General features: G+C 36.7%; 1 protein-coding gene across 1 annotated transcript in view; it reads right to left on the bottom strand.

Annotated features, from left to right (window-relative positions):
• DACH2 (dachshund family transcription factor 2) overlaps nucleotides 1–22,713 on the bottom strand; it is an 807,465-nt gene that overhangs the window by 216,290 nt on the left and 568,462 nt on the right. Inside the window, exon 5 of the mRNA XM_052662672.1 lies at nucleotides 16,377–16,535. Within this exon, the coding sequence (XP_052518632.1) occupies nucleotides 16,377–16,535 (159 nt within the window). The remainder of the gene's footprint in view (nucleotides 1–16,376; nucleotides 16,536–22,713) is intronic.

The raw sequence follows: 22,713 nt of genomic DNA on the forward strand, positions 1-22,713 counted from the left end.
TAATCCTACCTCAAGAAACTAGAAAACCCTCAAATAAACAACCTTAGCTTACACCTAAAGCAGCTAGAGCCAGACATCCTGGAGTCCGAAGTCAAGTGGGTCTTAGGAAGCATCACTGTGAAAAAGCTAGTGGAGGTGATGGAATTCCAGCTGAACTATTTCATGTCCTAAAATATGATGCTGCTAAAGTGCTGCACTCAATATGCCAGCAAATTTGGAAAACTCAGCAGTGGCTGCAGGACTGGAAAATGTCAGTTTTCGTTCCAATCTCTAAGAAAGGCAATGTCAAATAATGTTCAAACTACCACACAATTGCACTCATCTCACATGCTAGCAAAGTAATGCTCAAAATTTTCCAAACAAGGCTTCAACAGTATGTGAACCAAGAACTTCCAGATGTTCAAGCTGGTTTTAGAAAAGGCAGAGGAACCAGAGTTCACATTGCCAACATCTGTTGGATCATAGAAAAGGCAAGAGAGTTCCAGGAAAACATCTATTTCTGCTTTATTGACTATGCTGAAGCCTTTGACTGTGTGGATCACAAGAAACTGTGGAAAACTCTTAAAGAGGTGGGAATACCAGACGACCTTACCTCCCTCCAGAGAAATCTGTATGCAGACCAAGAACTAGCAGTTATAACTGGACATGGAACAACAGACTGGTTTCAACTTGGGAAAGGAGTACATCAAGGTTGTATATTGTCACCCTGCTTATTTAACTTATATGTAGAGTACATCATGCAAAATGCTGGGCTGAATGAAGCACAAGCTTGAATCAAGATTGCTGGGGAAATAACAATAATCTCAGATATGCAGATTATACCACCCTTATGGCAGAAAGCACAGAGGAACTAAAGAGCCTCTAGATAAAAGTGAATGAGGAGGGTGGAACAGCTGGCCTAAAATAAAAATAAAAATAAAAATATGACAACAATAGCATAATTACAAAAGCAAAAATAAACAGTATCATATGATATCAAAAAAGATAAAAAATAAAAATAAAAAAACCAAGATCATGGCATGCAGTCCCATCAGTTCATGGCAAATAGTTGGGAAACAATGGAAACAGTGATGGATTTTATTTTTTTGAGCTCCAAAATCACTGCAGATGGTGACGGCAGCCATGAAATTAAAAGACACTTGCTCCTTGGGAGAAAAGCTATGACCAACATAGACAGCATATTAAAAAGCAGAGAGATTACTTTGCTGACAAAGTCCATCTAGTCAAAGCTATGGTTTTTCCAGCAGTCATGTATGGATGTGGGAGTTGTACCATAAAGAAACCTGAGTGGTGAAGAATTGATACTTTTGAACTGTAGTGTTGAAGAAGACTCTTGAGAGTCCCTTGGGGTACAAGGAGATCAAACCAGTCCATACTAAAGGAAATCAATCCTGAACATTAATTGGATGGACTTAGTGTATGGATGTGAGAGCTGGACTGTGAAGAAGGGTGAGCACCGAAGAATTGATGCTTTTGAACTGTGGTGTCGGAGAAGACTCTTGAGAGTCCCTTGGACTGCAAGGAGATCCAACCAATCCATTCTAAAGGAGATCAGCCCTGGGATTTCTTTGGAAGGACTGATACTAAAGCTGAAACTCCAATACTTTGGCCACCTCATGCGAAGAGTTGACTCATTGGAAAAGACTCTGATGCTGGGAGGGATTAGGGGCAGGAGGAGAAGGGGACGACAGAGGGTGAGATGGCTGGATGGCATCACAGACTCGATGGACATGAGTCTGAGTGAACTCTGGGAGTTGGTGATGGACAGGGAGGCCTGGATGCTGTGATTCATGGGGTCGCAAAGAGTTGGACATGACTGAGTGACTGAACTGAACTGAACTGATGCTGAAGCTGAAGCTCCAATACTTTGGCTACCTGATGTGAAGTACTGACTCACTGGAAAAGATCCTGATTCTGGGAAAGATTGAAGGCAGGAGGAAAAGGGGATGACAGAGGACTAGATTGTCAGATGGCATCACTGACTTGTTGGACATGAATTTGAGCATGCTCTGGAAGTTTGTGATGGACAGGGAGGCCTGACATGCTGCAGTCCATGGGGTTGCAAAGAGTCAATCATGACTGAATGACTGAACTGAATTGAAAGCAACTAGAGAAAGAAGAACAAAAAAAAAATTGGTTTAAGGAAAGAAATCATAAAAATCAGAGCAGAGATAAGTGAAATAGAGATGAAGAAAACAAAAGCAAAGATCAATGAAACTAAAAGGTAGTTCTTTGAGAAGATAAACACAATTCATAAACCTTTAGTAAAACTCATCGAGAAAAAAGAGAAAAGGACTCAAATCAAAATTAGAAATGAAAAAAGAGAAATTACAACTGACATCACAGATACACAAATGATCATAAGAGACTACTACAAGCAACTAGGACTTCCCTGGTAGTCCAGTGGTTAAAAATCTGCCTGCCAATGCAGGGGCCACAGGTTCAATATCTGCTTTGGGAAGATTGCACATGCATCGGGGCAGCTAGGCCAGTGCACCACAACTACCGAGGCCAAGCTCTAGGAACCAAAATCCTCAACTGCTGAGTCCAAGAGAGACAACTGCTGAAGCTCACATGTCCTAGAGCCTGTGCTCCACAACATGAGAAGCGCCTGCAATGAAAAGCCCGAGCACCACAACTTGAGAGTAGCTCCAACTTGCTGCAACTAGGGAAAGCCTGAGCAGTGTACAAAGAGCCAGTACAGCCAAAAATTAATAAGCATTTTTTTTTTTTAGAAAAGATACAACTACAAGTGACTATATGCCAGTAAGATGGAAAACATGGGAAAAATGGACAAATCTTAGAAAATTGCAACCTCCAAGACTGAACCAGGAAGAAATAGAAACTATGAACAGACCAATCAAAAGTAATAAATTTAAAACTATAAGTATAAAAGACTCAACAAACAAAATTCCACAACCAGGACAAGAGGGTTTCAGACACGAATATTAGCATATATTTTGAGAAGAATTTACACACATCATTCTCAAACTCTTCCCGAAAATGTAAGAGGAAGGAACACTCCAAAGTTATTTCTATGAGGCCACCATCATCTGATATCAAGACTAAAGAAAGATATCACATTAAAAGAAAATCACAAGCCTTTGTCACTGATGAACATAGATGCAAAAATCCTCAACAAAATATTAGCAAACCAAATTCAACAACATATTAAAATGATCCTAAATTATGATCAAATTGGATTTATCCCAGGGATGCAAAATTCTTCAACATGTACAAATCAATTGATGTGACACACCCTGTCTAATGATAGTGACAAATTGAAGAATAAAAACCATATCATTTAAATAGATGCAGAAAAAGCTATTGACAGATTTCAGCACCCATTTATGATAACAATGATAACAATTCTCCAGAGCATGGACAGAGAGGGAACCTACCTCAATAATAAAGGCCATATATGACCAACCCAGAGAAAACACTAATCTCAATGGTGAAAAACTGAAAGCATTTCCTCTAAGATCAGAAAAAAAGACAAATTTAATGACTCTCACCATGATTATTCAACATAGTTTTGTAAGTCCTAGCCATGCCAATAACAGAAGAAAAAGAAATGAAAGTAATCTAAATTAGAAAAGAGGTAAAACTGTTACTTTTTGCAGATGAAATGATAACAATACATAGACAATCCTAAAGATGTCACCAGAAAACTCCTAGAGATAATTAATGAATTTACAAAGGTTTCAGGATACAAAATTAATACAATGAAATATCTTGCATTTCTATGCACTAACAATGAATGATCAGAAAGAGAAATTAAGGAAACAATCCCATTCACCACTGCAACAAAAAGAATAAAATACCTAGGAGTAAACCTACCTAAGAAGGCAAAAGACCTACACTCAGAAAACAGTAGTATACAGATGAAAAAAATAACAGATGATGCAAGCAGATGGAGAAATACACCATGTTCTTGGATTGGAAGAATCATTATTGTGAAAATGACTGTACAACCCAAAGCAATCTACATATTCAATGCAATCTTTTTCAAATTACCAATGGCATTTCTTACAAAATTAGAAACAAAATTATACAATTTGTATGGAAACACAAAAAGCCCAAATAGCTAAAGTAATCTTGAGAAAGAAAAATGGAATTAGAGGAATCAGGCTCCCTGTCTTCACGCTGCACTACAAAGTACAGTCATCAAGACAGTCTGGCAGTGACACAAGAATAAAAAAATATAAATCAATGGAACAGGATAGAAAGCCCACAGATTAACCCACACTACCTATGGTCACCCAATCTATGACAAAGAAGTCAAGAACATACAATGAAGAAAAGACAATCTCTTCAATAAGTGGTGCTTATTGTGGAAAACTGAAGAGCTGTATGTAAAAACATGAAATTAGAACACTCACTGACACTATACACAAGAAATAAACTCAAAATGGATTAAAATCTAAATATAAGTCAAGACTCTGTAAAACTCATAGAGGAAAACATAAGCAGAACAGACTTTCACATAAATCACAGAAACATCTTTTTTGACCCATCTCCTAGAATAATGAAAATAAAAACAAAACTAAACATATGGAACCTTATTGAACTTAAAAGCTTTTGCACAGAGAAGGAAGCCATAAACAAGGTGAAAATAAACCATCAAATGGAGAAAATATTTGCAAATGAAGCAACTCACAAGGGATTAATCTCCAATATATAAAATCAGCTTATATAACTCAATATTAAGAAAACAAACAACCCAATCAAAAACTAGGCAGAAGACCTAGAAAGATATTTTTCCAAAGAAGACATACAGATGGCCAACAAACACATGAAAAGACGCTGAACATAATTATTAGAGAAAGAAATACAAATCAAAACCACAATGAGGGTGGTCCTGTGGTTAAGACACTTTAATTCAACTACAGGGTCATGGACTCAATCTCTAATCACGGAATTAAGATCCCACATGCCACACAGCATGGCCAACAACAACAACAAACCTAAAAGAAAAAATGAGGTATTACCACAGACCCACCAGAATGGTCATCACCAAAAAATCTACAAATAATAAGTCCTCGAGAGGATGTGGAGAAAAGGGAGCCCTCTTGTACAGTTGGTGTGAATGCAAATTCAGACAGTCACTATGAATAACTGTATGGAAGGTCCTTTAAAACCTAAAAATAAAACTACTATACTACCCAGCAACACCACTCCTGAGCATATACCCAGAGGAAATGACAATTCAAAAAGATACATGTGCCGCAATGTTCATTACAGCAATATTTACAATAGCCAGGACATTGAAGCAACCTAAATTTACATCAACAAAGGAATAGATTTAAAAAAAATATGGTACATATATGCAGTGGAATATTCACTTCATTTCAGTTCAGTTCAGTTGCTCAGTCATGTCCAACTATTTCCGACCCCATGAATCGCAGCACTCCAGGCCTCCCTGTCCATCTCCAACTCCCGGAGTTCACTCAGTCTCACATCCATCGAGTCAGTGATGCCATCCAGCCATCTCATCCTCTGTTGTCCCCTTCTCCTCCTGCCCCCAATCCCTCCCAGCATCCGAGTCTTTTCCAATGAGTCAACTCTTCGTATCAGGTGGCCAAAGTATTGGAGTTTCAGCTTTGGCATCATTCCTTTCAAAGAACACCCAGGACTGATCTCCTTTAGAATGGATTGGTTGGATCTCCTTACAGTCCAAGGGACTCTCAAGAGTCTTCTCCAACACCACAGTTCAAAAGCATCAATTCTTCGGTGCTCAGCTTTCTTCGTAGTCCAACTCTCACATCCATACGTGACTACCGGAAAAACAATAGTCTTGACTAGACAGACCTTTGTTGGCAAAATAATGTCTCTGCTTTTGAATATGCTATCTAAGTTGGTCATAACTTTGCAACCAGTCTGTTGTTCCATGTCCAATTCTATCTGTTGCTTCCTGACCTGCATATAGGTTTCTCAAGAGGCAGGTCAAGTGGTCTGGTATTCCCATCTCTTTCAGAATTTTCCACAGTTTATTGTGATCCACACCATCAAAAGCTATTACTCAGCATCAAAAGTAATTAAACTGTGTAATTTGCAGAGGCATGAACGGACCTAGAGACCATCCGACAGAGTGAAGTAAGTCAGAAAGAGAAAAAACACTATTTTATATTCAGGCACATATGTGGGATCTAGAGAAATGGTATAGATGATCTTATTTTCAAAGCAGAAATAGAGATGCAAAGAGCAAACGTATGGATGCCAAGAGAGAAGTGGGGGTGGTGGGATGAATTGGAAGATTGAAATTGACATATATATTGCTGTTCAGGCACTGTCATGTCTGATTCTTTGTGACCCCATGGACTGAAGCACACCAGGCTTGCCTGCCCGTCACCATCTCCCAGAGCTTGCTCAAACTCATGTCCATTGAGTCGGTGATGCCATCCCTGTCTTCTCCTGCCTTCGATCTTTCCCAGGATCAGAGTCTATTCTAATGAGTCTGCTCTTCACATCAGGTGGCCAAACAACGGAGTTTCAGCTTCAGCATTAGTCTTTCTAATGACTATTCAGGACTGATTGCTTTAGGATTGACTGGTTGGATCTCCTTGCAGTCCAAGGGACTCTCAAGAGTCTTCTCCAACACCACAGTTCAAAAGCATCAATTCTTCACTGCTCAGCCTTATTTATGGTCCAGCTCTCACATCCATACATGACTACTGGAAAAACAATAGCTTTGACTAGGCAGACATTTCTCAGCAAAGTAATATCAATGTTTTTTAAAACATTACCTACTTTTGTATAACTTTTCTTCCAAGGAGCAAGCATCTTTTAATTTCATGGCTCAGTCACCATCTGCAGTGATATTGGAGACCAAGGGAAAAAAAAAAGTCTGTCACTTTTTTTCATTGTTTCTGCAACTATTTGCCATGAAGTGATGGAACCAGATGCCATGGATTCCTTTTTAAATGTTCAGTTTTAAGCCATTTTTCACTCTCCTTTTCCAACTTCAACAAGAGTCTCTTTACTTCCTCTTTGCTTTCTGCCATAAGGGTTGTGTCATGAGCATATCTGAGGTTATTGATATTTCTCCTGGCAATCTTGATTCCACCCTGTGCTTCATCCAATCCAGCATTTCGCATGATGTACTCTGCATATAAGTTATAAACAGGGTGACAATATACAACCTTGACATATTCCTTTCCCAATTTGGAACCAGTTCATTGTTCCATGTCCAATTCTAACTGTTTCTTCTTGACCTGCATACAGGTTTCTAATTAGGCAGGAAAGGTGGTATGTTTTTCACATTTCTTTAATAATAATTTCCCAGTTTGTTGTGATTCATGCAGTCAAAGGCTTTAGCATTGTCAATGAAGCAGAAGTAGATGTTTTTTTTTCTGGAATTCTTTTGCTTTATCTAGTATCCAATGGATGCTGGCAATTTGATCTTTGGTTCCTCTGCCTTTTTTAAATCCAGCTTGAACATCTGCGAGTTCTTAGTTCACGGACTGTTGAAGCCTGGCTTGGATAATTTTGAGCATTACTTTGCTAGCGTGTAAATTGAGTGCAATTGTGTGGTAGTTTGAAGATTCTTTGGCATTGCCTTTCTTTGGTATTGGAATGTAAACTGACCTTTGCCAGTCCTGTGGCCACTGTTGCATTTTCCATATTTGCTGGCATGTTGAGTATGGCACTTTAACAGCATGATCTTTTAGGATTTTAAATAGCTCAGGCGGAATTCCATCACCTCCACTAGTTTTGATTCTAGTGATGCTTCCTAAGGCCCACTTGATTTCACACTCCAGGATGTCTGACTATAGGTGAATGATCACACCATCATGGTTATCTGGATCGTGAATATGTTTTTTGTATATTTCTTCTGTGTATTCCTGCTGCAGTTCATGGGGTCGCAAAGAGTCAGATACGACTGAGCTACTTCACTTTCACTTTCTATAGACATCTGAATGCAGAGTTCCAATGAATATCAAAGAGACATAAGAAAGCCTTCCTCAGTGATCAATGCAAAGAAATAGAGGATAAAATAGAATGGGAAAGACTAGAGATCTCTTCAAGAAAATTAGAGATACCAAGGGAATATTTCATGTAAAGATGGCACAATAAAGGACAGAAATGGTGTGAACATAACAGACATAGAAGGAGTCTTTATCAATGAGTCAGCTTTTCTCATCAGGTGGACAAAGTATTGGGAGCTTCAGCTTCAGTATCAGTCCTTCTGATGAATATGCAGGGTTGATTTCCTTTAGGATTGACTAGTTTGATCTTCTTGCTGTCCAAGGAACTCTCAAGTGTCCTCTCTAGCACTACAGTTCAAAAGCATCAATATTCTGTGCTCAGCTTTTTTATGGTCTAACTCACATCTCTACATGACTACTGGAGAAAGCATAGCTTTGACTAGACAGACTTTTGTCAGTGAAGTGATGTCTCTGCTTTTCAATATGTTGTCTAGGTGTGTCATAGCTTTTATTCCAAAGAGAAGCATATTTTAATTTCATGGCTGCAGTCACAGTCTGCAGTGATTTTGCAGCCCAAGAAAATAAAATCTGTCACTGTTTCCACTTTTTCCCTATCAATTTGCCATGGATTGATGGAACCAGATGCATGATCTGAGTTTTCTGAATGTTGGGTTTTAAGCCAGCTTTTTCGCTCCTTTTTTACACTCATTAAGAGGCTCTTTAGTTCTTCTTTGCCTTCTACCATTAGAGTGGTATCATCTTCATATCTGAGGTTGTTAATATTTCTCCTGGTAATCTGGATCCCAGTTTGTGCTTCATCCAACCTGGTATAAAATAAGTAATTCTTCTGTTCATTCCCGTATGCATAAATAGAGTTTTTCCCCTTCATGTTCCTTCAAGATTTTTTATTCTTAATTTTCCATTTTGAATATAATGTTCATACCTGTAGATTTAAAATATTTCTCCTTCATAGTGCTTTGTGAGCTTTCTTAATTTGTAGTTTGGTATCTCTCATTAATTTACAAAACTTTTCAATCATTGTTATTTCTTTCTTTTTTAATATTTATTTATTTTAATTGGAGGCTATTTACTTTACAATATTGTATTGGTTTTGCAATACATCAACATGAATCCACCACGGGTGTACACGTGTTCCCCATCCTGAAGCCCCCTCCCACCTCCCACCTCATACCATCTCTCTGGGTCATCCCAGTACACCAGCCCTGAGCATCCTGTATCATGCATTGAACCTGGACTGGTGATTTGTTTCACATATGATATTATACATGTTTCAATGCCATTCTCCCAAATCATCCCACCCTCGCCCTTTCCCACAGAGTCCAAAAGACTGTTCTATATATCTGTGTCTCTTTGGCTGTCTTGCATACAGTGTTATCGTTACCATCTTTCTAAATTCCATATATGTGCATTAGTATACTGTATTGGTGTTTTTCTTTCTGGCTTATTTCACTCTGTATAATAGGCTCCAGTTTCATCCACCTCATTAGAACTGATTCAAATGTATTTTTTTTTTTTAAGGCTGAGAAATACTACATTGTGTATATGTACCACAGCTTTTTTTAATCCATTCATCTGCTGATGGACATCTAGGTTGTTTCCATGTCCTGGCTATTATAAACAGTGCTGCAATGAACATTGGGGTACAAGTGTCTCTTTAAATTCTGGTTTCCTCAGTGTGTATGCCCAGCAGTGGGATTGCTGGGTTATATGGCAGTTCTATTTACAGTTTTCTAAGGAATCTCCACACTGTTCTCCATAGTGGCTGTACTAGTTTGCATTCCCACCAACAGTGTAAGAGGGTTCCCTTTTCTCCACACCCTCTCCAGCATTTATTGCTTGTAGGCTTTTGGATAGCAGCCACTCTGACTGGAGTGAAATGGTACCTCATTGTGGTTTTGATTTGTATTTCTCTGATAATGAATGATGTTGAGCATCTTTTCATGTGTTTGTTAGCCATCTGTATGTCTTCTTTGGAGAAATGTCCGTTTAGTTCTTTGGCCAATTTTGTGATTGCATCTTTTATTTTTTCTGGAATTGAGCTGCAGGAGTTGCTTGTATATTTTTGAGGTTAGTTCTCTGTCAGTTGCTTCATTTGCTATAACTTTCTCCCATTCTGAAGGTTGTCTTTTCACCTGCTTATAGTTTCCTTTGTTGTGCAGAAGCTTTTAATTTTAATTAGGTCCCATTTGATTATTTTTGCTTTTCTTTCCAATATTCTGGGAGGTGGGTCATAGAGGATCCTACTGTGATTTATGTCAGAGAGTGTTTTGCCTATGTTCTCCTCTACGAGTGTATAGTTTCTGGTCTTATGTTTAGATCTTTAATCGATTTTGAGTTTATTTTTGTGAATGGTGTTAGAAAGTGTTCTAGATTCATTCTTTTAAAAGTGGTTGATCAGTTTTCCCAGCACCACTTGTTAAAGAGATTATCTCTTCTTCACTGTACATTCTTGCCTCCTTTGTCAAAGATAAGGTGTCCATAGGTGCATTGATTTATCTCTGGCCTTTCTATTTTGTTCCATTGATCTATATTTCTATCTTTGTGCCTGTACCATACTGTCTTGATGCCTGTGGCTTTGTAGTAGAGCCTGAAGTCGGGCAGGTTGATTCCTCCAGTTCCATCCTTCTTTCTCAAGATTGCTTTGGCTATTTGAAGTTTTTATTTCCATACAAATTGTTAAATTATTTGTTCTAGCTCTGTGAAAAATACCGCTGGTAGCTTGATAGGGATTGCATTGCATTTTAACGGCATATAGTTGCTGATAGTAGTCTCTTATGATCCTTTGTATTTCTGTGTTGTCTGTTGTGATCTCTCCATTTGCATTTCTAATTTTATTGATTTGATTCTTCTCCCTTTGTTTCTTGATGAGTCTGGCTAATGGTTTGTCAATTTTATTTATCTTCTCAAAGAACCAGCTTTTGGCTTTGTTGATTTTTCTGTGGTCTCTTTTGTTTCTTTTGCATTTATTTCTGCTGTAATTTTTAAGATATTTTTCTTTCTACTAACCCTGGGGTTCTTCATTTCTCCCTATTCTAGTTGCTTTAGGTGTAGAGTTAGGTTATTTATTTGACTTTTTTCTTGAGGTATTCCTGTATTGCTATGAACTTTCCCCTTAACACTGCTTTTACAGTGTCCCACAGATTTTGGGTTGATGTGTTTTTATTTTCATTCATTTCTATGCATATTTTGATTTATTTTCTGATTTCTTCTGTGATTTGTTGGTTACTCAGCAGCGTGTTGTTCGGCCTCCATATGTTGGAATTTTAAATAGTTTCTCTCCTCTAATTGAGATCTAATCTTACTGCATTGTGGTCAGAAAAGATGCTTGGAATGATTTCAATTTTTTTGAATTTACCAAGGCTAGAGTTATAGCCCAGGATGTGATCTATCCTGGCGAATGTTCTGTGTGCACTTGAGACAAAGGTAAAATTCATTATTATGGGGTGAAATGTCCTATAGATATCAATTAGGTCTAATTGGTCTATTGTATCATATAAAGTTTGTGTTTCCTTGTTAATTTTATGTTTAGTTGATCTCTCCATAGGTGTGAGTGGCGTATTAAAGTCTCCCACTTATTGTGTTATTGTTAATTTCCCCTTTCATACTTGTTAGCATTTGTCTTACATATTATGGTGCTCCTATGTTGGGTGCATATATATTTATAATTGTTATATCTTTTTCTTTGATTGATCCTTTGATCATTATGTACTGTCCTTCTTTGTCTCTTTTCACAGGCTTTATTTTAAGGTCGATTTCATCTGATATGAGTGTTGCTACTCCTGCTTTCTTTTGGTCTCTATTTGCATAGAATATCTTTTTCCAGCCCTTCACTTTCAGTCTGAATGTGCCCCTTGTTTTGAGGTGGGTCTCTTGTAGACAACATATAGAGCAGTCTTGTTTTTGTATCCATTCAGCCAGTCTTTGTCTTTTGGTTGGGGCATTCAACCACTTTACATTTAAGGTAATTATTGATAAGCATGATCCCATTGCCATTTACTTCATTGTTTTGGGTTCGAGTTTATACTCCCTTTTTGTGTTTCCTGTCTAAGGAACATCCTTTAGCATTTGTTGGAGAGCTTGTTTGGTGGTGCTGAATTCTATCAACTTTTCTTGTCTGTAAAGCTTTTGATTTCTCCTTTGTATTTGAATGAGATCCTTGCTGGGTACAGTAATCTGGGCTGTAGTTTATTTTCTTTCATCACTTTAAGTATGTTCGGCCATTCCCTGCTGGCCTGAAGAGTTTCTATTGAAAGATCAGCTGTTATCCTTATGGGAATCCCCTTGTGTGTTATTTGTTGTTTTTCCCTTGCAGCTTTTAATATTTGATTTTTTGTGTGTGTTTGATATTTGTTAATTTGATTAACATGTCTTGGGGTGTTTTGCCCTGGGTTTATCCTGTTTGGGACACTCTGGGTTTCTTGGACTTGGGTGATTATTTCCTTCACCATTTTAGGGAAGTTTTCAACTATTATCTCCTCAAGTATTTTCTCATGGTCTTTCTGTCTTCTTCTGGGACTCCTATGATTTGCATGCTGGGGCGTTTCACATTGTCCCAGAGGTCTCTGAGATTGTCCTCATTTACTTTAATTCGTTTTTCTTTTTTCCTCTCTGATTCATTTGTTTCTACCATTCTACCTTCTACCCCACTAATCCTATCTTCTGCCTCCATTATTCTACTATTTTTTCCCCTCCAGAGTGTTTTGGATATCACTTATTGCATTATTCATTATATATTGACTCTTTTTTATTTCTTCTAGGTCCTTGTTAAACCTTTTTTGCATCTTCTTGTCTCCAGGCTATTTATCTGTGATTCCATTTTGTTTTCAAGATTTTAGATCCTTTTCACTATCATTATTTGGAATTCTTTCTCAGGTAGATTCCCTATTTCTTCCTCTTTTGTTTGGTTTGTTGGGCATTTCTCCTGTTCTTTTACCTGCTGGGTATTCCTCTGTCTCTTCATCTTGGTTATATTGCTGTGTTTGTGGTGACCTTTCTGTATTCTGGCAGTTTGTGGAGTTCTCTTTATTGTGGTGTTTCCTCACTGTGGGTGGGTTTGTACCAGTGGCTTGCCAAGGTTTCCTGGTTAGGGAAGCTTGTGTCAGTGTTCTGGTGGGTGGAGCTGGATTTCTTCTCTCTGGAGTGCAATGAAGTGTCCAGTAATGAGTTATGAGATGTCAGTGGGTGTGGAGTGACTTTGGGCAGCCTGTATATTGAAGCTCAGCACTGTGTTTCCGTGTTGCTGGAGAATTTACATGGTATGTCTTGCTCTGGAACTTGTTGGCCCTTGGGTGGTGCTTAGTTCCAGCGTAGGTATGGAGGCGTTTGATGAGCTCCTGTTGACTAATGTTCCCTGGAGTCAGGAGTTCTCTGGTGTTCTCAGGATTTTGACTTAAGCCTCCTACTTCTGGTTTTCAGTCTTGTTTTTACAGTAGCCTCAAGACTTCTTCATCTATACAGCACCATTGATAAAGCATCTTCTTTCAAAGACAATGGGCTGCTTTTCCAGGTGCCTGATGTTTTCTGCCAGCATTCAGAAGTTGCTTTGTGGAATTTACTCAGCGTTCAAATATTCTTTTGATGAATTTGTGGAGGAGAAAGTGGTCTCCCTGTCCTATTCCTCCGCCATCTTAGGACTGTCTCTCCAATCATTGTTATTTCAAACATTTCTTTTGTTCCATTCCAGTCTTATCCTTCTTGTATCTCCATTACATATGTACTACACCTTTTGTAATTGCCACACAGTTCTTGGCTATTCTGTTGTATTGTTTTTGCATTCATTTCTGTTTTTCTTTTTCAGTTAGAAAAATTTCTGTTGACATATCTCCAAGTTTCCTAATCCTTGCTTTGACCCTGGCCAGTCTACCTATGCCCATCTGAAGCATTCTTCATTTTGTTGGCGTGCTTTTGATTTTCAGTATTTCCTTTTAATTGTTGGATTCTCCCTTTCTCTGATTAAAATTTCCATGAATAATTTTGATTTCCACTTTTTCTATTCTCTTAGTATACTGTGCTAAGTCACTTCAGTCGTGTACAACTCTTTGCAAACCTATGGACTGTAGCCTGCCAGGGTCCTCTACCCATGAGATTCTCCAGGCAAGAATACTGGAGTGAGTTGCTATACCCTTTTCCAGGGCATCTTCCCGATTCAGAGATTGAATCCATGTCTCATGTCTCCTGCATTGGCAGGCAGGTTCTTTACCACTAGTGCTCCCTGGGAAAGCCATATTAGTCATAATTATATAAAATTCCTAATCTGATAATTCAAAATATCGACTATATCTAATTCTGGTTCTGTTGTTTGCTTTATATCTTTATACTATGTTTTTCCCCCCATTTATGTCTTGCACATCTTGTTTAAAGCTAGAAAATGTATATTGTGTGTATTAGGAAGTGACATAATCATTTAGTGGGAAATTTTATGTTTTCTGGCAATGAGTTAGGATGTTTGGTGTAGCTGTCATATTAGTAACTGTATTTTCCTATCTTCCTTGTTGTCTTTGTTTTTTTCCTTGAGATTCCATATTAAATAGAGTCTGAGGCTTTCTGTTCCTTCAATAGTTACCTCCTGGTATTATGTAGAGCCCCAGTGTGATATTAGTACAATGTGAAGAGAGATGCAGCAGTCTATAATTTTATGATTAAGTCTCAGTCTCCTATTGAGACTGAGTGTCCTTGGGTTATGACTTTCACAAGTGCTTTTCAGCTTCCCCCTCCTCTTAGATTAGCCAAGAAGGCTAGATGGGACTATAGGTGACTATTTCTCTTTTTTTAATATGAATTTATTTATTTTAATTGGAGGCTAATTACTTTACAATATTGTAGTGGTTTTGCCATACATTGACATGAATCCGCCATAGGTGTACACGTGTTCCCCATCATGAACTCCCCTATTTCTAATTCTCCACGTAAGAACTAAAGGGGCTGGAATTTTATAACCCTGTTCCCTCATATTAACAGCTACAGGATACTGGAGTTTAGTGTATCCCTTCCTCCAGGTCATGCTGTGGTAAAACCAAATAGCTTAAGCTCTGGGAAAATAGTTTCCTTTGAGGATGGGCCTCTCTGTTAAGGAGAATAGAATATTCTGGACATATTTTGAAATGGTTACTTTTCTTTCCCTTTTCCAGAACATGAGGACAGTTTTCTCAAATTTATATCTGAGAACCTCATGGGGCTTCTGGAAGTAAAATTCATGAAAATGTAGAGGATCCTTTAAGAATGGCCTCCTAGGAAATTTTATTTCTCAAGCTAGATCCACACTGAATCTTCAGAAATAACTCAATTACTCTTTAAGTGCTTCTATCAGTCTCCAGCTATGGCTTAGTTTCCCAATAAGCTGTGATTCTCTGTATCTGTCTATCTATTTAGTTTGGGAGATAGCTGTGTCCTACGTACTCAACCTTTGATGAATTTAAAAGAGTTGTTGACTTTCAGATTTTTTCACATTTTTTTCTTGTTGTGTGAACAAAAATGATATTTTATAATCTCTTTACATGTCAAACAAGAATTCAGAAGTCTTCTAGGTTCCTTTGGTTATGACATGGCTACCTCTAAATCAGCTGTTTTTTACTTCTCGTAACATAAAATTTACAACTTTTCGGGCATTTATTTTATTTGCTTTTGCTTAACATTACATTTTTATGAGATATTTAACTGTTTAGATTGTAATATCCTTAAAGCATGACACTATAACTTATTTTATATCATTAATAATTGATGAATTTCATTACAATTTAGATTATGTTAAAGTTTCTCAGAATTCCTGTTTTCTTCATTCTAGTGAGAGACGGAAAGTCTTAGAGAGAGGAATAATGAAACTTTTCTGTTATATTTCTTGTCTGTAGGAAAAGTAAGAGTTTGTCCAAGTAATGTATATAAGGCCTGCTTTCCTATAGAAAGATTTCTGAGTCTTTGAAGTTTCTAAAAACATCTCTAAACGTGAATTTCTATAATTCAGCTGTAGTTTGACTACTGAATAATAAGTACTTACTATATGCAAGTCACTGCTAAACAGTTTTTCGTTTATTATTTTTAGCCCTCTCAGTAGCCTTAATGATTGGGTATATTTGTATTCCTATTTTACAGTTGTGGAAACCGAAACTTGAAAAAGTTATCTGACTTCTCCAAACCAGTGATACAGGATTCAAAAGAGGTAGAATTCAAATCCAAGTTTATGTGACTATAGCCAGAATTCTTAATTACCATGTTACATATCCTCCTATGTACCTCTACTCTGCTACATGGCCACTCAATCTATTTCTGCTCTAAAAACCTTACCCTGTCAAATGAATCCCTCTCTATATACCTCCTAACTTCAAATTGTTAAATCTTATTGAAGAGAAATAAATTATCCCTGATATCCCAAGTAGTCCAGTGGATCTTGGGTGGTATTTTTCTTACCAAATTCTGGGAGGACAGTATACATACTATTGGTCAGCAGGTGGTTCTGCTGCAGTGGATTGAGGGTAGGAGTACCCCCAAGGCCTGGCTGGCTAGCCAGGGATGCATGAGCAATTCCATGTTGGGGTCCAGGAGCAACAAGAGGAGACTGCATCTTATCCTTATCCCAGGAGGATTCACTTCCACCTGAAAAACATTCATATAAACAGATTGCAAGTTGACAACTTTCTAAGAGAAGGATTTATAAACTCCTTTGTAAGGTTGTAATTATTAATAGAAAATTATTACTAAATAAAGTGACTCATTTTTATCATGGTTTCAAAACTTTCAATAGCCTTGGATTTAAGCTGACTCTGGGAAGACTAAACAACTCTCACTAATAATATAGGCTCATTTGCCTACAGATAGTCTAAACAAGTCTGGAAACATAATGAATAACTTTAGAAAGCATGTATATGTTGAAGACCATTAACTGAACACTACTGCCTCCTCCTGCAACCCTCTAAAATACATGCACTATATCTTAATGACAAGCAGTTGCTATTCACTCAAAAAGAACACATTTAGAAAAGCATGATGACATGCAAAAATATATGGTAAGAAACAAAATGGTCAGTTATTTTGTTCTGAGATATAGCCCTCAAAAAGCTAATCTCTTTATACACAGCAGGCTTTTATGCAAAATAAACTGGATAAAACATAAAACCATGGCTCTCAACTTGAAATTGTGCTTTACTTTGATCATCCACACTATAGAGTGAAGTAAAATATGCATCAATGCAGACTATTATATTATCATAATAAATTATAGTGGCATAGCTATTACATCTGGCACTTAGCATATTATGGGACAGAATCATTGCTTAAAAGCATATAAGAAACAAACAAAAAAAAATTATTTCCAGGGTGTCCTTTTAAGAGTAATACTTTAAACAGACTGGTCAGGGATTGAATTACAGTAGCAGTAGCAGACAGTCTGGCTTTAGAAAACAATAGGCAGCCCTATTGATTCAGTTGATGTGTTTCATTACTTGAGAGATCCGTGCTTCTGTCCCTATTCCCATACTGGGATTGTGACATTAGGATCTCTACTTGACTGACTCTGTCCCATCTCTGCCCAAAACATATATCCTGTTGTGTGGAAAAAGTTAGGTCTGAAAATCTTACACCTACTGGTCTAAGAAAAAAATTAAAAAGAAATTAAGGTGCTCACATCCCTAACATTAAACATTGCAACTTTTTCACTTCTTTGAGTTCCCTCAAACATCTCCGCCATTTCGCTTCAGGTATTATATTTAAAAAGTATAATGGCTATATAGTAGTCTACTGAGTTAATGTAATATAATTTATTAAAAATTGGGTTTTCTTTTAAATTTGTCACTATTATAATAAGAGCATTCGTTTGAATATTTTCTTAGACTCAAACAACTCCTTAGAGTGGGATTTCTGGGTCAAAGGAAATGAATATTTTTTTATTTATAAAGTATTTATTTATTTTATACTTCTGCTTTCTAGCATCACATTTGTAAAAATCAGCTTTTAGTATTGCAAACTTTTTAGGGAAATGTTTTCAAGGCAAATTGGAGTTCCCCCTGAAAATTCTAAATTTATTTAAGCAAACTGCTAAATCTCTGAGAGGTTTTTGTTCGTTTGCTTTTGTTTTGTTTTTTCAACTATTCTACCTATCCATCTACTCTTTCCCCAGATCTGGGATTCAATTGCTTTTGCAGGACTCTTTCAAGCCCTCTTGAGTCCAGAGTCAAATTTTAATCCAAAAGTGGGAGTCTTGGCTAACCTCCAACTAGGTAAGTTCCAGAGAAGGAAATACCAGATTCTCCATCAGCATATGTAAAGGCTGAGGGGTACCTGGCCATGATTATAAAGACAAAGTTATTCCAATCAAATGGGGAAGATATAAGTAGCTAATCGTTCAGTTTCTGATTTATGTGTGTACATGTGTTACCCATCCTGAACCCCCCTTCCTGCTCCCTCCCCATCCCATCCCTCAGGGTCCTCCCAGTGCACCAACCCTGAGCACCCTGTCTCAAGCATCGAACCTGGACTGGCGATCTATTTCACATATGGTAATATACATGTTTCAATGCTATTTTCTCAAATCATCCCACTCTCATCTTCTCCCACAGAGTCCAAAAGTCTGTTCTTTACATCTGTGTCTCTTGTGCTGTCTCACATATAGGGTCATTGTTACCATCTTCCTAAATTCTATATATATGCATTAATATAGCAGTGAGATATTTCATGGTTGGTGCATTGAGATAATTTAGCATTCACAAATTTGAAATTCCAATTAAAATCAATATGATATTGTTATGCTGTAATGAACAGAAATGGTGGAGGGGAATGAGGACAGTATCTTAATAAATGATGAAAGTAACCACACTGCAACACTGAGATTCTTTATAGTAACATTGGGCCAACAAACATGATTAATACCAGAAAATGCAAAATTTTGAAAGATCAATTGCTGAGCAAAAAACAGAACCACTTCATCATTTTAGTACTATGTCCAAAATATGAATTACCTCACCATTACAGAACTGTAATTTGTAAAATGACGAACAATACATTGACAAAGAGAGATACATTTTGAAGATACTAATATTATACCTTTGATATTAACATGATATTGTACCATCACAACAGCAACAGCATATAGCAATACTAGTGCTGAGACTCAATATTTATTTTATAAAGTGAAAATCCTTTAGTCAATTTTCAATAACAAATGTACATTAGGTATTGGTTTAGTATTTTATATATTATATATTCCAAATAACTTGAATATAAATGATTTTTAAACTGCATTGAAAGATTCCAGGTGTTATAGTGTCTGCTTTGATGAGAGCTTTAGATGAACTTTTCCTAACAACTCTCAACTTTTTAACTACTGTGTTAAAAATAATACAAGGAGGCTGGTTACCAGGTATGTCCATCTTTGCCAAGTATAAATATATGAAATTATCTTGCATTCTTAAGGTAACTATATATAAAGCAAGTGAAACCAGAGTATGGGACATCCTTGATGCTTGCATAAGAAGCTCTGGACACATTTTTGTCTTTTGACCTAAAACACTTACCATTTTAAAGTCTATACAAATTGACTTATGAGTCAGTATTGAGGCTTTGGTAGCCTGAAACTTTATATTTATCTAGGCCTTTGTGCCAATCTGTAATAACATCCACTGAATTTAAAGTTAACAAAATCTTTCTACCAATCTAATCTAGAGTAAACCTTTTTTGTTACTACTATGTGACGGGCTTGGATATTCATCTTCTTTTTTCTAACTATCATATATATATATATATATATATATATATATATATATATATATATATATATATGTTTGCTAAGGCTGCCAAAAGAAAATATATACTATAGACTGAATGTTTGTGACCCCTCAAAATTCATATATTAAATACATATTCCTGATGTGATGGTATTTCACGATGGGTCCTTTAGGAGGTGATGAGGTCTTGAATGGGATAAGTGTCTTTATAAAGGAAATCTCAAAGAATTTCTGAGCCTCCTTATACGATGTGAGGACACAGCAAGAATATGGTTCTCCGTGAACTAGGAACTGGGTCCTCATCAGATACTAAAAGGGCCATGATATTGATCTTGGTCTTCCAGCCTCCAGAATAGTAAGAAATAAATTCCTCTTGTTTGTAAATCACCAACTCTGTGGCATTTCTGTTATAGCAGACCAAATGGACTAAGATACCATAGAGTGCATAGATTAAACAACCAACAACCAAAATTATTTTTATTAGAGTTCTAGAGGCTAGAGATCCAAAATCAAGATGTCAGTAGATTTGATTTCTCCTGAAGCTTCTCTTCTCCCTGTGTCCTTACATGGTCTTTCTTCTGTGTGTTCAAATTTCATCTTCTTATAAGGATACCATTCAGATTGGATAAGGGGACACTCTAAGAGCTTCATTTTAACATAATCACCATTTTAAAGATGTTATTTCCATATATGGGCACATTCTGAAGCACTGGGTGCCTTCAATATATGAATTTTGGATGCATACAATTCAAGCAATAACCCTAGAGCATGTACCGTTTACTGACTCAGATATTAGCTTTATGAAGGAATCCCTCTAATAAAGAGAAGAAAAACTGGATAATAATTCAACAAGGCAAGTCTAAGAAACAAAGTACACAGTAGGTTAAGGCAAACAAAGAAGGCTCATCAAAGGTTTCACCTTTACTTCAAGGAACTTCATATTAGGTATAAAACTAATATAACACAGTCCTAAGTAGAGAAAGATAATGTATAAAACACAGAAAATTCTTAAGAAATGAATAAAGGACAAGCTTTTCCATATAATCTAATTATCACTACTTTAGCTCGATGTTTAGAAAAACTAAAACTAGGAAATAAGAAGGACAGGGACTGTTGCTACATTAATACTATACTTAACTAATTAATACAGTCACAATCTTTCCAATGAGAAACAGAGAACTACATTTTTATAAGGTTCCACTAAGTAGAAAGTTATTATTAATTCGAATCAATGTAAGAATAATTAAGTGATGAACAATGAGGGAATATTATTTTGACAAACCATTTGACAAACTTTCATTGCCACAGTTAAAAACTCTTAAATTGCGATTTATTTTTTCCTTACAGACCCATTGCAAAATGTTAGGGTTCCCAGAGGACTGTTTATTTTTGCTGCGTTTTCTTTGTGGGAAAAGTGGCCAGAAGAAGGAAACTTCTGGATCATGCAGACTTTGTGATAGATACATAACATTTCAGAGATAGACAGATTTTTATATCCATTTACTTAAAAATAATAAATTTGACAAGGGGAATGACTATGAGTAGGGCCCAAGGAAGTATTTTAATTCACCAAAATTTTGCCTAACGTATTCTTTCAACCCTGTTCTTTTGATACACTTAATAACTGAATGCTTTCTGTGGTCAGGTTCATAAAAAGTAATGGAAATTAGTGTATATTACAAACAAATCAACATAGGCCTACAAGCCAAAACCCCCAACTTATTTTAAATAAGTATAAAAGAAATCCAGCAGTAAGGCCCTAAAGACTGTTACAAAATATCATTCTTAACCTTAACACTCTCGTTTTACCAGACTACTGGTCTTCACTTAATGTGCTTTGCTCTTAAGAATGAAAAGAGCTAATAAAACATTGACAGAAATCACAGTGAAGAGTCTCAGAATAATTTAGTAATCAGTGATCATTTTCCCCCTTAGAGTGAGTAATTCTCTATAAATGCATAAACTACTACTGTGGGTTTGAGTTTTCAAGACTACTAGATTTAAGTGAGATATCTATAAGGAATTTATACTTAAAAAGGATCTCCGTCTTCTGACTAACATTGAATGTATCTTTAAGTTTAAAGGAATAATATAGTAGGAGTTTATATTATAAATTGGAAAGCAAAAATATAAAAGCTACTTTTTAGAAAATATAAATTAATTATTAATTGTAACAGTTTGCTCTTGCTATTCAGTTGTTCAGATGTGTCCGACTCTGTGACCCCATGGATAGCAGCACACCAGGTATCAAAAAATGTAAACATTTATGACAAGCTACCCATACTTTCAGAGTTTCATAGCTACAACAAAACATGTAACTCTGATTATTTGCAATACGGACCTAAATTAATCACATTTCCAGTAATCTTGTATATGTAAGGCACAAAGCAAGCAGTCAAATAGGAAGAAAAATCTATGTAGCATATGATGTAAGTCGAGCTTGTTTTCTTATTCATAGGATATTTTGTTTAGCTAGAGTCTTAAATGAATGTACATTGCTTAATGAATCTAAATAGCATGTAGCCTTTAGAATTAAAAAAATAAAAGTCATAATTAAACCAGTAAATTGGAAGTGATCTAAAAAATATGGAGTTTTTCCTGAGCAGTAAGGAGTTTGTACTCAACATCAGCATCCCAAACATTGAGAATTACACTGAAGAGATGCGCCCTCAACATGTTTACCTCTAAAATCCAATGAAGTTTACATGCAGAATAACCAAAGGGAAGTTGGGAACTGAGAGTCTACTCTTAAAGCACTCACTCACAGTCTGACTTACCTCGGAATGCAGCACAAAAGCAGCAGTTTGAATAGAGCCTAAGCTATATGTGAAGGAGATTCAGTTGCTAATTTAAAACATATGGTGAAAGAGTAAGGGTCTGTTGGGACTCTCTTGAGAAGCAGAGACACTGGAGGGTACCATTTTTGCATTCTTACCTGGCTAGTACTGACACTGGCAGGCACCATTTTTGCACTGTTCCTCTTCCATGGTAGCACCAACTGGGATTCTGAGTCACAGCACTCTTCCAATGTCCCACTTAAGCCTGTGGGCATGCCC

This window comes from Budorcas taxicolor, chromosome X (genome assembly GCF_023091745.1).
Source record: "Budorcas taxicolor isolate Tak-1 chromosome X, Takin1.1, whole genome shotgun sequence".
NCBI lineage: Eukaryota > Metazoa > Chordata > Mammalia > Artiodactyla > Bovidae > Budorcas > Budorcas taxicolor.